Genomic DNA, 14,928 nt, shown 5'->3' with positions numbered 1-14,928 from the left:
TTTTGTTCTTAGAACAGTTTCAACTTGCTAGTGAACAGTACGGACAGGTATAGTGTTCTTTAGGGCACCTCCATTTTGTTTAATTACGAACATTTCAGGACACCAATTGTGTTCTTAGAACAGTTTCAACTTGCTAGCGAACACCACGGACAGGCATAGTGTTCTTCAGGACGCCTCCATTTTCGTTTATTTACAAAAATTTTAGAACACCCGCGCTGTCTGCGGACACCTACATTGTTTTTTAAAACAAAAAAAAAGAAACTAAGTACAACACAATATAAAAATGTAACTTTATTTAACATATATTAATAATTTATGACAGAGAAGGTGAGGCAGAAACAGAAACAAAAACAGGAGAATTAGGGGTTTCAACATGATTGGTATCAGGTGAAGAAGGGTTGGAAGTCTCATCAAAACGTTTTGGATTATGGAGAGGGTTTGGGGATAATTGACTGGGATATGGTGAGGGGGGACAAGTACATGTGGGGCAATGGTATGAGGTTTTTGTTTTAAAATGATCTTCAACAAAAGTTTAGAAATTATTAAAATTGGTCAAAAATAAATCCATTTTTTCTTTTATGCTGTCAAGCGTGTTATCCATAACAGTTTCTTCAGAGGTATTTTCTATTTTGGTATGCTCTGTACAAATATATATATATATGTTAAATGTATATGAAATAATAATCATTAAATGGTTTATATTGTAAAGTGTTTACCATTAGTTTCACTATCGTGTGACATTTCCTCATGTGGGAAATGCTCCTCTAGCCATTCCAGCGTACTAGACATTTCTGTGAAAAAAAAAAGATATTTTTTTTTATCTAATACAGAAAGTTTATAAATATATGAGTAAAATGAAGTACACTTACTATTTCAGGTAAGATATGTTCTAAGTACTCTGTAGGTCTGGTCTTGTTCTTGGTGCCGTAGTGTCTCTGAGGTAATTATGTTGGAAGCCAATTTATCTTCTTGTGGTATATTCCATTTTAGAACATATTGCATTTAAATGAATGGTTAGTGTGTTACATATATGGGTTACCTTTCTTATGTATTACTACATATAATGCGTATGTGTGCTGATTTTTGAATTTGTTAAATGTTCCTATGTTATGATGTAAGAATCAAACATACCCCCCCAGAGTTTTTAGGTAGTGGTACTGTTCTCCGAACATGTCCGCGGACATTAATAGAGTTCGCGGACATCAAGTTCAGTAGAAGAGTTTCAGTATGTTCCATATTACATGTACATAAAGTCAAAGTTATTATTGACTGTTACTGAAGAAAATCATGTGGCCTAGATATGTCAGGAAAGGAAAAAAGGGAGAGTCAGACGTGATGTTATCAGTGATGTCATCAATGACATTTGTGATGTCATCTTTGATGTCCTGGGTGTTAGGCTTAGCAGTGCACGCTGGTGGCGCGAGTTATGTTGCTTAGTTTACCATAACTTGCAAATTTCAAGGGTTTTTCGGTTTTGCTTGGAACCATAGTGTCCCTTTAACAAAGTTTTTTTCACTGAAAAAAAAAAAAAAAAAATATATATATATATATATATATATATATATATATATATATTACACAGTAGTGGCTGTATAGTTATGGTCAAGTTGCTGTTTCCATAGGAAGAGCATTTTTTGGGCGGCCTATAACTCCGCTCCCCCTGGACGAATCCTCACCAAACTTTGCAAAAAAAGTATATGGGGCACTCTGAATTATTTTGGAAAGTTTGGTGATGTTTGGTGCAGGGGGGCAAATGTTATGGGGGGTTCCCAAAACGTCTTTTTTCCCCATAGACTGAATGGGGGAAAAACTTTGCGCACGCCTACAGGTCAAACCGTTAGACGGATTTTCACCAAATTTGCGGCAGGTGCTTGGTCCCAAAAGCGTGCTTTTGTAAATTTGGTGACAATCCGTCCAGTACTTTCCTTCAAAACGACCCAAAAATATTTCTATTTTTTTGGGTCGGACACGCAACGTCTTTGCTGATTGGCTGCAGCGAGCCGTGATGTGGGTCAGAATGTGTGGATGCGCCCGACATCTTGGATCCGAAGACAAACTTTCATACCCCTTTCGGGCAACTACTATGAAGTGGACCTGGCTTTGGTGAATAAAATATACATCGTCATTCAGGCATGGATGGCCACCCATGGCCTCTGCCTGAACGACGATAAAACTGAAATCCTGCTCCTCGGATCAGACCATAACCTAACCAAACTCACCCCGGACTATGCCTCATTTAACATCGACAATAATACTATTAAGGTTATGCGAGAGGTTAAAACTCTAGGTTTTTACCTCGACTCAGCTCTCACCCTTAAAAAGCAAGTGAACTCCCTCGCCTCTACAACCACTTACACGTGTAAACTAATCCGTGCTGCCAGACCATTCCTGTCCAGTGCCAGCTGCCTCACCTTGGCCAATGCCCTTGTCATGTCCAGACTGGACTATTGCAACACCCTATACTCAGGTGCAAATAAGTCAGTCATTGACAAACTCCAGAGATTACAAAATAATGCCCTAAGAGCAGCTTTGAATATCCCACGTAGAGAGCATATCTCCAAACACCGGACTGAGGCCCACTGGCTAAAGATATAGGACAGAATCCTCCTTAAAACTATTTCTCTCACATCCAAATGCCTCAACAATCAAGCACCCCCCTACCTAGCTGAAAGAATCAACTGGAGACCCTCAAACCGACTGACGAGATCTGCCAACACCTTCTTACTTGAAGTCCCGAGAGTCAAACTTACCACAGCGGTTGGTTCTAGCTTCCCTGTTAGAACTGCACAATCATGGAACATACTCCCACCTGACCTCAGACGCCCATTACCCTACACTAGATTTAGATGTAGCACTCTCAAATGGCTGAACAACAATGATATGTAACGATATTCATGTTATACATATGTTAAAACGGTATTCTTCTACGCTTACCCATCTTGATCCTATATGTACTGTATCACTTGTATCATTTGTTGTGAGTTACCTCTGTTTTGTAATAGCCTGTGTCAGGCACTGTAACTAAGTTTTGAGTCTACTTGTATTGTTACGCCCAGCTGCCCAAGTAGGTGGCGCGAGTTATGGTTGCTTAGCTTACCATAACTAGCGAATTTGAAGGGGTTTTTGGTTTTACTCTGAAGCATAACGTCCCTTTAACAACGTTTTTTTTACTGAAAATGGGCTACACATGTGATATCATCAGTGATGTCATCAATGACATTTGCGATGCCATCTTTCATGTCCTGGGTGTTAGTGCTAGCAGTGCACAGTGGTGCCGGCAGGTATGGGTGCTTAGCCTACCATAACTGGCGAATTTCAGGGGGTTTTCGGTTTTACTTTGAACCATAATGGCACGTTTGTAAAGTGGTTTTAGTGAATTGAATAGGTTTTTAGTAGTGCAACTTAACTATAACGTCCCTTAACAAAGTTTTTCTTTAATATATATAAATATATATATTTATATATATATATGTCTGTTAAGAACTGGATAACACACTGGATGTGCCTGAATAGTGCTAAAACTGAACAAATGATTTTTAGATCAATGAAAGCCAGGGAAAACTAGGACCCTAAATATTCAAACCTTGTTGTTGACGGCAGTTGTATCCCTGTGTTGGACAAGGTGAAGACCCTTGGTGTCTTCCTAGAAGCCTCCTTTGGAGCAGTTGCACATGTGGATGGTGCTGTTAACAAGTCCCAGTATCACCTGAGAGTGCCGAGGCAAATTAAACCCTTTGTGACACACAAGATCTGCGAAAACTTGGTTAGGGCTATCATCATGCCCAGACTGGACTATTGTAATGCTCTCCTAAGTGGTGCCAGTAAAGATTGCATCCACAAGTACCAGATGATACAAAATGAGGCTGTCAGGATTGCCAGTAATATCCAGAGAAGGGTGCAGATTTCTAGTGCTAGGAAAAAGTACACTGGCTGTCAGTGGCTGTGAGAGTAAGTTTAAAATAATTACCTTCCCCCAAAAGTGTCTCTATGGAAATTCACCTTTCTACCTCAATCATAGCCTCAACCAATATGAACCATGCAGACCCCTCCGATCAAGTAATACCCAACGCCTAGTCTTCCCCAGGGTTAAACGAGCAAGGGGGAATGGATAGTAATCTTCCGAAAATGCCTAACAACTCTATTATTCGGGTAATAGGTCTCTTTCTGATTTGTCCTGTCCTCTGAAATGTCCTTGTGTTGATGTGCGCACTGATGTCTGCGGGCAAATAAATAAATAACATTACATTAAAATAACTAAATAAATAAATATAAACAAGCATTTTTCAAAGGCAATGGGTTTTGGCTAACTTATGTGTAGTGCAGCCTCAAATGATTCAAGCATTATAGCATGAATAAAAGAGAACCATTAAAACCTACATGCAGTCACAGTTATCGTGAGCTTCTTCCACAGAAAGTATTGCACAAATTATTATTATTATTATCACTGTGACAAGCCGTGACCCTTCACCAGTTTCTCTACTTGTCACTCGAAAGTAAAAATGTATATTTCTGAGGCATAGCTCTTGGAATGAAATTATTTCTCCAGAATGTGTATAAAATCTCCATCACATTCAGCTATGGAATTTTCTGAATATGCTATACGCACCTCTAAACCAAACCTTCATGCAATATTGCCCATCCCAAGGCTCAATTCCCTCAAATTAACCCCTTTTTTAAGTTCCCCCTAATTTCCGTCCACTATCACTGACAACGGCAGACAATATCATCAGAGGTGGACTGGGAACCAAAAGAGGCCCTGGAAATCATTTTCTAAGTGAACCCCATATTGTAAATGTTCAGCAGGCCCAACCCTTTTCCTATGAGAACATTTTGAAATAAAATAGGTTACCACACAAAAGAGGCCCAGGGTGCAGAGACCTACTGGGAAATCTCCATAGTTCCCTATAACCCAGTCCATTGCTGAATATCATTAAAACAAGTGTTTCTCTACCTCTCTAATCAAAACCCTAGTTATCTATGCAACATGTAATAATGAACGGATATTAAAACTATTTAAGCCTACACTGCTTGCAAAATTGGCATATACATTGCATGACGGCACCCAAAACATAACTATCAGATTAAAGTGGTAATTCATGGATTATTTGCGCTGAAAAAAACGGGATTTGTGCGCCATTCTGCCCGCAAATCCCTGTTTAACAAATGGGTATTTGAGGCAGAATGGCGCACAAATCCGGTTATTTTCTGCGCAAATAATCCATGAATTGAGATATAAATGTTTTGATTCCTAACCAGTTGTCATCTGTCAGACACCCTCCTTTCTTTGCAACTTTCCCATCCCAGGGCCGATGCCCGTTCCTCCGTTGATCGTTTACCCTCCAACTTTTCCCAAACTCTCAGAGGTTTGCAAACTCTGAACTTGAGTGAAATTTGGTTGGGTCAGTGTTTACGCACACTGGTTTAACTAGGCTCATTTACTTTGCAAAACCAATTATCTACAAAATTGTTGATGCAACTATCAACAACAGGAATATATTCCACCAAAGCTTTCCAAGTGGTGTCTGATAGACAATGACAGCGAGTTGCCTACGATACCATCCAGAACATGGAGGTGAACAGAACCCCCAATGTAATATGTGCTCATGATGTCATATCAGTAGTATACAGCATTTAGAAGCTTCCTTATGCACAAAAACAGAAGGCCATACTCTGATGGATGGTGGATTGAGGTTATGCTTCACGCAAACACTGGATTGCAAGGAGGATCCCAAGCTGTAGCCTTAGCAAAATAAGTAACAGAAGGGTGAATACCAGTTCATTATTTACACGCGCTGCTTGAAGATCAGGTCGTGTGCTTGAATTTATTGCTTATATGTAACACAGATTCGGCCCTTATGATGGCCAAGTTGTCTGAAATGCATCGGCCATACTTTCTACTTCTGAAGCACTGCATATGAAGTATTGCAAAGAAAAGAAACATTTCGAAAGACAAGATGTTGTGATATTATGTTATACTGATACTTTTGATTACATATACCATAGTGTTCACTGCAAAGGTCCAGCTATACACTGGAGGGGTTCCCCCAGCCTATTGTGTTTCTATGTAAACCAATCACAACATGGAGGATTCTGTGTTCAGCAACATTTTCTACGACAAAGGAAGTAAGCAAATGAAACTGTTAATTACCTTAGAATGTGCTACTTTGGTTAAACCCAGCTCGTTTATGATCTGATCGATTCGCTCCTCTTTCTCTTTCTGTCGAATGGAGCGCGGAAGTCGAAGTGCTGCAGAGAACTGCAAATTTTCTCTCACAGTTAAGGTCCCCATCACAATATCATCCTTGTGAGAAAACATGAAATACTGTAATATTTGTGCAGCTCTTCTAATAAATGTTTACTGTTATCAAAACGGCATCTCATATGACATGTATGTATTTTTTATAGAACAGAGACCATCATTGTCCAGAAGAAAATTGCAAAAGATACTTTTCATTTTTGTTGTAACTTTTGGTACTTCAAAATACAATTTAAATTGGTAGAAACATGATATGATATGATGAGTCATTTATAATGCTAGTTTTTCTAGGCGCGACAAGACAAAGTAGGGAAGACAGAGGGAGGACAAAAACAAACAATCTGACTAGGCCTTGTGTCATCCAGATCATGCAAGTGCAGGGGGGGAGGAGGGAGAGGAGAAGTGCCAGGGGGAGTGAAGGGGGAAGTGCAATCAGGGCAGTATTGCTCTACGTAAGTGCACTCAACCAGCATACAAATTCCACAAGCGGCTACCCTACTTTTGCACACATCTGCGGTGGATGTCCCAAAGTCAAACTGTATGGATATGTCTAATATTATTTAGACAGTGGCACAGAGTCAGTGAAAGTATATGCCTATTTTAATCAATATACACATCTAAAACCACATTCAAAATGATAAAATACACAAAACATAGTTGTTGTATCCGACTGACATACTATGCTGATCTTTCACAAGCACAAAGGATATTGTCTATCTCCTATTATTTAGAGGAAATGGTGTGAGGTTAGTAGCGGGAGTGAGAGGCATATTCACAGTACATGCCCGAGTACTGGCCCTCTCTATTTCGTGTCTAGACAACTGGGTGTTTCTGGATTCGAAAAAGAACACAGCCATGAACAAATCTAGTTTGTGTGCTCCCTCGGATCCATCTTCAGGACACTTGATGTTAATAGTACGCGTAGAGCTCACACGTTTCTTCAGGCACATGTCACCATACGCATCGGGTAGTTCAATTTCTTGGTTGTGTGTAAAGTTATTCCCATGGATTTCCCATTCATGGAGCTATCTTACCACAATCTCTCAAAGAAGAAGAGATCACACTGTGGATCATACAATTCAGTACATAAAGAGGCCAATCAATTTGTAAGTTGGCATCATTTCATAGCGCATTGTTGCTACTATTTTCTTCAATAATGTTGAAAAAAAGTATTAGCATCAATGTTTTTTATTGTGTGAAGCCGAGTGATATTTTCAGCTTGCGCTCTTGTTTAAGAATGGAACTAGTTCCTGATGACTCAACAGGCTTTTCTCGAAAAGCCCTCAGGGGAACCTAGCAGCACATGGGATATGGGCTCAGTATACCGGTGGACTGTGCATGTTGCTAGATGCTGTGACGGTCAAATTCCACCAGGCTGCTCCTAAGGCTCAGCAGTCCATGGTTAGACCTGAGGGACAAGGCAAGTGGTCGATACCCAGAGTGTTCATTGTATAATATTTACCACACACATTTTTCAGTGCAGAATATTCATCCCTAAGCAATTCACTGAAAATACATAATAAAAAAAAAAAAACAAGTACAAACAGTATGTTTGGGAACAAGGATAATGCTTTTTAGGTGAGGGGTTGGCGATGAATGGGGCTACAGGGGTCCCCACCACCATTTTGATGTTACACTGAATTTAGAAAGAGGTAAAATTAAAAAAATGATGTACATTTGGGGATGAAAACGTCAGGGTATAAATACAAGGAGCCGAGCAGGCTACAGCAGAGTACACATTTAACCTGGGAACAAGCATGGTATTCAAACTGGGCATAACATCTGACCTGTTTGTGAAGCAGACAGTACAACACAGCAATGCAAATGACTTCCCAAACAGGCTAGCTGACTACCAATGCAAGAGATCAGAGCAGAAGAGTCAGGAGCGCCTTAACATACTAAGTTAGAAGAACTTGCCCCTCGACATCCCAGACAGAAGGTGCTGAAGGAATAGAAGCAACATGTGCCACTGAGCTTGGGAGTTATGTTTTCAGGTGTGCTAGAGGTATTTCAAAAGTAGCCATTTTTATTATATGGGTGTGGTTAACGCCTCGCTCTCCCTAAGCGAACAAAGTTTTCCTTGCCTATGAAACTAAGACTAAAGAAAAACACTCTAATAACAAAATATATCTGCCCCTCGCACTTATACATACCGCAAAATCATACAGACATCGTATGACTGTTCAAACTCAACAAAATAACAGCAGATTCATACAGAAACTTTAGAATCATGTATCCTTGTAACCAGGGTCGGTTCCCCTTCCCCAGGATTAAAACAGGATTTCCCAAATCAAAATTTCAGTCAATAAAGTTATTTGCAATAATTCAATGCATCTACAAAGCCAAAACAAAAGTTCCTCACAATAGCCACGTTTTGCTTTCAACATAAGGTTTCTTCACTCCATGAGTTTCTCACTTGGCAAATGTATTGTCCCGCTGTTAAACATGGTTCATCAGTTTTCCATAAGCTCTTCATTGTCAAACCAAAAAGTATTTGTTTTCACACTTCTAGTGAATATTTCAATATAACGTTCCCTATTGGAAAATTCAACTTCTTCACATTTTTTCTTTATAAACAACAATATGTTACCATAGTTCATCAAACACATTAGGTGACTTGCCACTTTCTTTCCACCACAACCTTTCACCACAATATAAGTACTTCAGTATCTTCTTCCTGGTCCACTAACCTGCCAGGACTACCCCTAACAATCCATTTCCTGTTGTACTCACCTGCCAGGATAAAAACTCCTATTGCTACTACAAGTACTCTGTGGTGAGGCTTGCTTCAAACTTTAAATAAAATCTTTGACTTTCACCAACACTGAAATTCACAACCTTTTTTCATGACTTTTTTCCTAAGGATACAATACACATTGATGCTGTTGGTTCCACTGGTATGTTTGCCAATTGTACTGCAGGTTAGGTTCGTCTCCCCTTGAGGTTTTTTACAAGGAGGGATTCTCTCCTGCCACCTTTGGTTTTCTACTACCTGGACCATACCAGGTAACTGCTGATAATGTGTCTTATTCACATTTCTCTCCTTAGGAAAACGATTTCCCCTTTTTTCGTATAATTGCCTTCTTTTGCTTAGTTAATGCTGGTTGGTATTGTGTTCCAATTTTACCCCCTCTTTACTTGGGCATTGATGGTTATAATTTGTATTTAATATTGCCCTTTCTTTACTTTGGCAATGGTTGTTACAATTCTTCTCCCGTCGCTTTCCTTCAATGTGTATATTAGGCCACATATACTTTAATTCATTAGTTCGGTATTCAAAATAGCAGCTAGTGGTCTAGTGTGGAGCGCCTCAGGGTCATCTAATGAAGGCCAACTCACTGGTCTTCCCTTGTACGTTTGCTCGACCCGTTGCTGCTTCAGTCCTCTCTTCTCACATCAAGTCTGGTGTGTTAGACAGCTCCAGTCATACTCCACCGTCCGTACTTATTGAAATTGGAGCTTGACACTGTCCTTGCGTGCCCCGGTAAAGACCAACCACTGAGTAAGACGCTGGGGAGGGAGAGCTCCTCTCTCTGATGGGACAGCCAGTAACTGCACCGCTTCCCGCTGTGTGTCCTCTGCAAGGCAAACTCCCAGCTTCTTTAACTCTTCCGCACCACACTTCCCTGAAATCACAGCGACAGTCCCGGTGTCTTCTTTCTGCTTCTCCCACTGCTGCTGTCCACTTCATCTACTGCCTCTAATGGCCTGCACCTGAAGGGGCCTTAAATATTCAAAAGTCCCACTCAGGTGTGGGCCATTAGAACCACTAGTCTGAACATCAGGGTTCTGCACCTCTGAGCTCCTCTTCCTCATCCCAGTACCTGGAGCATTATGGGACTTGAAGTCCCTAATGTTCTTGGTTCATTTTCTGTTAACGTTTTCCATTTTGCAATAGGCCACTAAGACAGTGGGATCACTAGGGAAGTTAGTTAGAGGGTTCTCCCAATTAATTTCCCTGACCTGAGACCCCCCTGGCCCCCATGTGATCCTCCAGTAGAACACCACCCCCCAGGGTCAAGATCAGGAAGCGTCTGCTTTTTGCTAGCCACATGAGAAGTCTCCTTAGCCATGGTTTTTGGTACCACGGATGCACAGAGGCAATCGTACCGAGAGAAAGGAACATCTTTGAATCCACAAGAATCTACACACAAGAATCTCCCCTGAGGAACCGTGGCTAAAGTCATGGGGAAACACGTGTTGGGAGACAATTTGGGAGACAAAGTTTGTTTATTGAAACTTTAAGTGTATGGAGTATCCAGAACCTATACTGAATAAACAAATTGGAATTAACATAACCAAGTGATTGAGTAATTCTTCCCAAGGAGCGCACTAAAGGGTACCAACTTTATTTCTCGGAATGGTTTTTGGTATGTTCAGCTCTGATTCATCAGATCTGCCTCTCTCGTGAGTCATTCAAAATATCTCTAGACACGGCGGATGAAGTGGAACAAGACCTGGGGTGCGCTCTCTCAATGAATGCACACATTCTGAGAGACAGATGCTATCATTGGCCCTTTCCTTTGGTTACTGTTTCCTTTTCTCTCATATTTCCATTTTTTTATGTGTATTCCCTTCTTTTTCTCCTTTCCACTTGTCATTGTTTTCTTTCTGTTTTTATTCTCTGTGCGTATCTGTCTCTTTCCTTGTTGTTCTTTCTTTCATCCTCTCCTAATTGTCCATAGCCTAGTTGCTCGGTGATACTACTGGCTTACACAACTCAAAGAAGGGCCCGACATTTGGAAAAGGGCACACAAAAATAAACAAATCAGCAAAAAGGATGCCTGAGCCAAACACAGAAAACTAGCTATACCAAACATAATAGATGAAAAGCATTAAAGGAAAAGACTTGCTCATTTGACAATAGGGATGAAGGTTGCACCCTAGACAAACACCCTTTCCCCATCACTAAAAACACTCTGCTAACTAAGCACTCACCAACCAATCACGCTCGCTCACACCAAACCCACACTCAGTCACTACTAGGTAATGGTAGAACAGCCTGCTCATATTTGTAGCTGAATCTCACTCGAAAAAAGAAGAACCCTACAACAAACTGCTGGTAAAAATCAGAGGAAGTGTGACAAAGTTGCATACATGAATGTCTTCATGGGAATTGCTGTCAAATGTTTGAATATATCCATGAGATATACTTATTTATCCATTAAGCAGTGCAATTCTCTGGAGGATTAGCTTGGCTTAATTCTTCATTCAACACAGAGATCCCTTCACGCCAAAATGTGTATGGGTATTTTACCAATTGGTTCATTTAAAGCTTGTTGGAATAGTTTAAACTCTAACATTTCATTTTCCAGTGCTCTATGTATAGCGAAATACACTCTGAAATATAACCCTGTCTTTTAAACAGAGTTATTCATACCCTACACATGGCAGAGGAAGCGTATAAAAGAGCTTGTACTATAGATGCTATTGTTGCTGTATCTAACCGCCGTGGGAAGGCGTGGTGGAGGGAAACAGAATGATACAGCCATGATAAATTACCTGTAGTTTCCGATTGGCTTCATACACAGTTGTCGAGACTGAGTAGTCTGCGGTGGCTGTGGTCTCATTATGGTCGGCTGCACCAACTTTTCACTTTCCATTGTGAAGGAGGAGTCACTGCCTGAAGCCTATTGGGACTTAAAAGGCCAGTCCGCGCACGGAATGCCGGCACAAGTGGTCGAAACTGAGTAGTCTGAGGTGGCTGTGGTCTCATTATGGTCGGCTGCACCAACTTTTCACTTTCCATTGTGAAGGAGGAGTCACTGCCTGAAGCCTATTGGGACTTACAAAAAAGGCCAGTCCTCGCACGAAGTGGTTTGCGGTGGTCCACGGCGTCCAGGGCAACATCGGCATCCTGGTAAGAAACACAAATTGACTTTACGAGCTGCTAGCCCGCTAAAGGTAGTCAGTGCTTCTGGTCTCTGGGTGGTTTTCCCTGTCGAGAGAAGGGAGAAGGGAGACGCTGAGTGGCAGTAAAACCCAAAGTACACTGAAGGTATATTATCTTCGGAGGGGAGCTCTTACAGACGATCGGAGAGCGCAGGAATCGGACTTCACTGTGTGGCAGGATATGGGAAGGATAGGACAAGTAGCAGACTGTTAACTGGGACTTTGCAAACTGGAATTCTAAACTCCTCTGTTACACCTCTCCCCCATCTCCACCGAGCAAAGAATGTTGCTCATCCAGAGTCGGTTGAGGGTGAAAACATCAATCCTTCGCCCGATGCACTGCTGTCAGCTTTAATTTTTGTCCTAAAATCGCTACTGAATGTCTTTGAACTACTGAAAAGTGAAGTACAGATGCAGTCTGGGATCTTATTGAAATTATCAAAGGACATGGGTGGCTGTGAATCATCATTGGAGGGTTTGAAATCTGCTATAAATACTGTGGTGCTGGACGCAATCAAAGCCCTAAAGATGGACGCAATGAAACAAGAGTCTGATATTAAGGAAGTGTACAAAACTATCACTGATTTTGGTGGGCAGAAGGAATGCCTCAGCAAGGACTTACAAAATCAAGCGAATATCAATCAACAGCCGAAGGGTTCAGAAGGGGTGGGAAATAGCCCTTCAATTCCAAGCGGCTGTTTGGCGGAGTTGGATGATACACCGCTATCGAAATCCGTCCTTTAGGATTTAGGAGATTGGCACAGGTGGCCAATGACTTCGAGGTCCCAGAGGACCAATTTATACCGGCGGTACATCTGATGGAGAATTCTGGGAAAGTGGTCATGGAAGAGGTTGACATTGTACAGTCCAGTGGCAAGGGGCGTAAGAAGTGTAAAAGGAAAAAGAAGGCTAGGAAGGGCCAAAGAGCTCAAATCATGGTGCAACAGGAGCGGAAAACAAACAACCAAAAAGGTCCAAAAATAAAGAATGCAGCTACTTCTAACCGCCTAGGCTCCCTGACCGTCCCCGTAAAAAAGATGTGCAAAACAGCTCATGGGCTCATAGTTTTATTTATTTATTCTGTTTCCACACAGTAAAACATTACACACATCAATCATACATAGCAATAAAAACACTAAAAACACATACATTTTAAGAAAAGAGAATATAAAAGCAAAAACATACAATTCATACATGCAGTTCATGTATCTTTAAAATAAAGTGAATGAAACCAATAAAATGCTACCTACAAAATGCATGACAGTGATAACCAATTGATCGCTTGCCTCAACCAACAATTTCCACCAGAACAATTCCCATGTAAAGTCGGGTATTTTTTAAAGATATAGCTCAAAGATTGCTTCACGATATTTACAAAGTGCAAAACAGCTCATAGAACGAAAAAAGGCTAGCAGGGAGCGGCAAATGCAAGGTGGGAGCACCTGCGACTCTAAAAATGCAACTCAGCACTCAGCCACTGAGGATGGCCCACATAGAACGAAAAAAGGCTAGCAGGGAGCGGCAAATGCAAGGTGGGAGCACCTGCGACTCTAAAAATGCAACTCAGCACTCAGCCACTGAGGATGGCCCACAAAGAGCGGGTGCTCACTTTATCTCCCCTGGGCCAGTCAATACAATCTCTACCAGCACTCAAACAGGCCGACCTATTGAACCGGAAACCTGAGAACCAATTGTTTACAAACGCAAAAAATACAAAGAAATGGTAGCCAGTGTTGATATGAGCCTGAGGATGCAGTCCGGGAATTTCCCCGAGCCTGAGCAGTGCCTTTCCAATGAAGTGTTCAAGGTCACCACTGGTATCCAAACACTCAATGAGACTGCTGCTGTAAAATAGGAACCAATGTTTCATCGAGAGAAGACCTCCCTTTCGGGATTTCCCTGAAGGACAACAACTGCCTCGACAGAAGGGGACAGAACAGCCTCAGGGGCTGATGCCCTGGTGCCCACCCCTGTCAGGGCCCAGGTCAGTGGAATGAAAAGGACTTTACATCAGTGGGAGCTGAAAGAGCCTCAGCAGGAAACTCTATCCCCTGTGGAACCCAGGGCAGAATCTGGGGCCCGAATGCTGCGTTCAATAATTCTCAGCCCTTTGGAGCTTAAAAATCATTTGCAATACAGAGGGTCTGGATGCAGCAGTTTAAAAGAGGTAGAGATTTCAAGGCCTTAAATTGGAGCTCAATCATGGACACTAAAGAAGATCCCGAACCTATACCTCTTTGCGACAAATGCCATTAAATATGTTGTTTTCCCCACCATAATTGTACCTACATCATGGAGTTGGGTTTGAATACAAGAGTGGGTGCAGATGCTTTATTGGCAGCCTCCGCAGAGTTGGGTAACTTGGTCGCCAAATCTCCTATGAGGAAATTCCTATAAGAGAACAAGTTCGTACCTGTGGGCAGAAGAGGTTAGAAGTGTCCTGTCATGCGGCTGCACTACCAACAGCAACAAATACATCAGCCATTCTGCGAGAAGGGGGAAACCTTTCAATGGAGTCCAAGTCAAAGATGTGGGCGATGCGGCTGAAAAAAATTAGACAAGTGTTCAAGAAGTTGAGGGGGGTGGACAATAGTCTATAGCAAGTCGGGAACTAAGAATCGCAGGTTGTAATATGAAGGTTTCCAATTCCTTCAAATCTAAATCCATGAAGTATTGTTTGGCGAACATGATCTCATTCTATTCCAAGAAACTTTGTTAACAGAGCGTGCAAGGTTTGATAGATCTATAACGGTGAAACAGCTGGCAGTTAGGGATACAAG

At 41.5% G+C, this 14,928-nt stretch overlaps 1 protein-coding gene across 2 annotated transcripts in view; it reads right to left on the bottom strand.

The window, feature by feature from the left end:
- LOC138515804 (broad substrate specificity ATP-binding cassette transporter ABCG2-like) overlaps positions 1–14,928 on the bottom strand; it is a 961,595-nt gene that overhangs the window by 620,990 nt on the left and 325,677 nt on the right. For both annotated transcript variants that reach the window (XM_069630540.1, XM_069630541.1), the window contains exon 4: positions 6,149–6,301. In XM_069630540.1, coding sequence (XP_069486641.1) covers positions 6,149–6,301 — 153 coding nt within the window. The remainder of the gene's footprint in view (positions 1–6,148; positions 6,302–14,928) is intronic.

This window comes from Ambystoma mexicanum, chromosome 6q (assembly GCF_040938575.1).
Source record: "Ambystoma mexicanum isolate Mex_15411 chromosome 6q, UKY_AmexF1_1, whole genome shotgun sequence".
Lineage (NCBI taxonomy): Eukaryota > Metazoa > Chordata > Amphibia > Caudata > Ambystomatidae > Ambystoma > Ambystoma mexicanum.
Note: the sequence above shows the minus strand (reverse complement) of the source record. Positions and strands in the feature narration are given on the sequence as shown.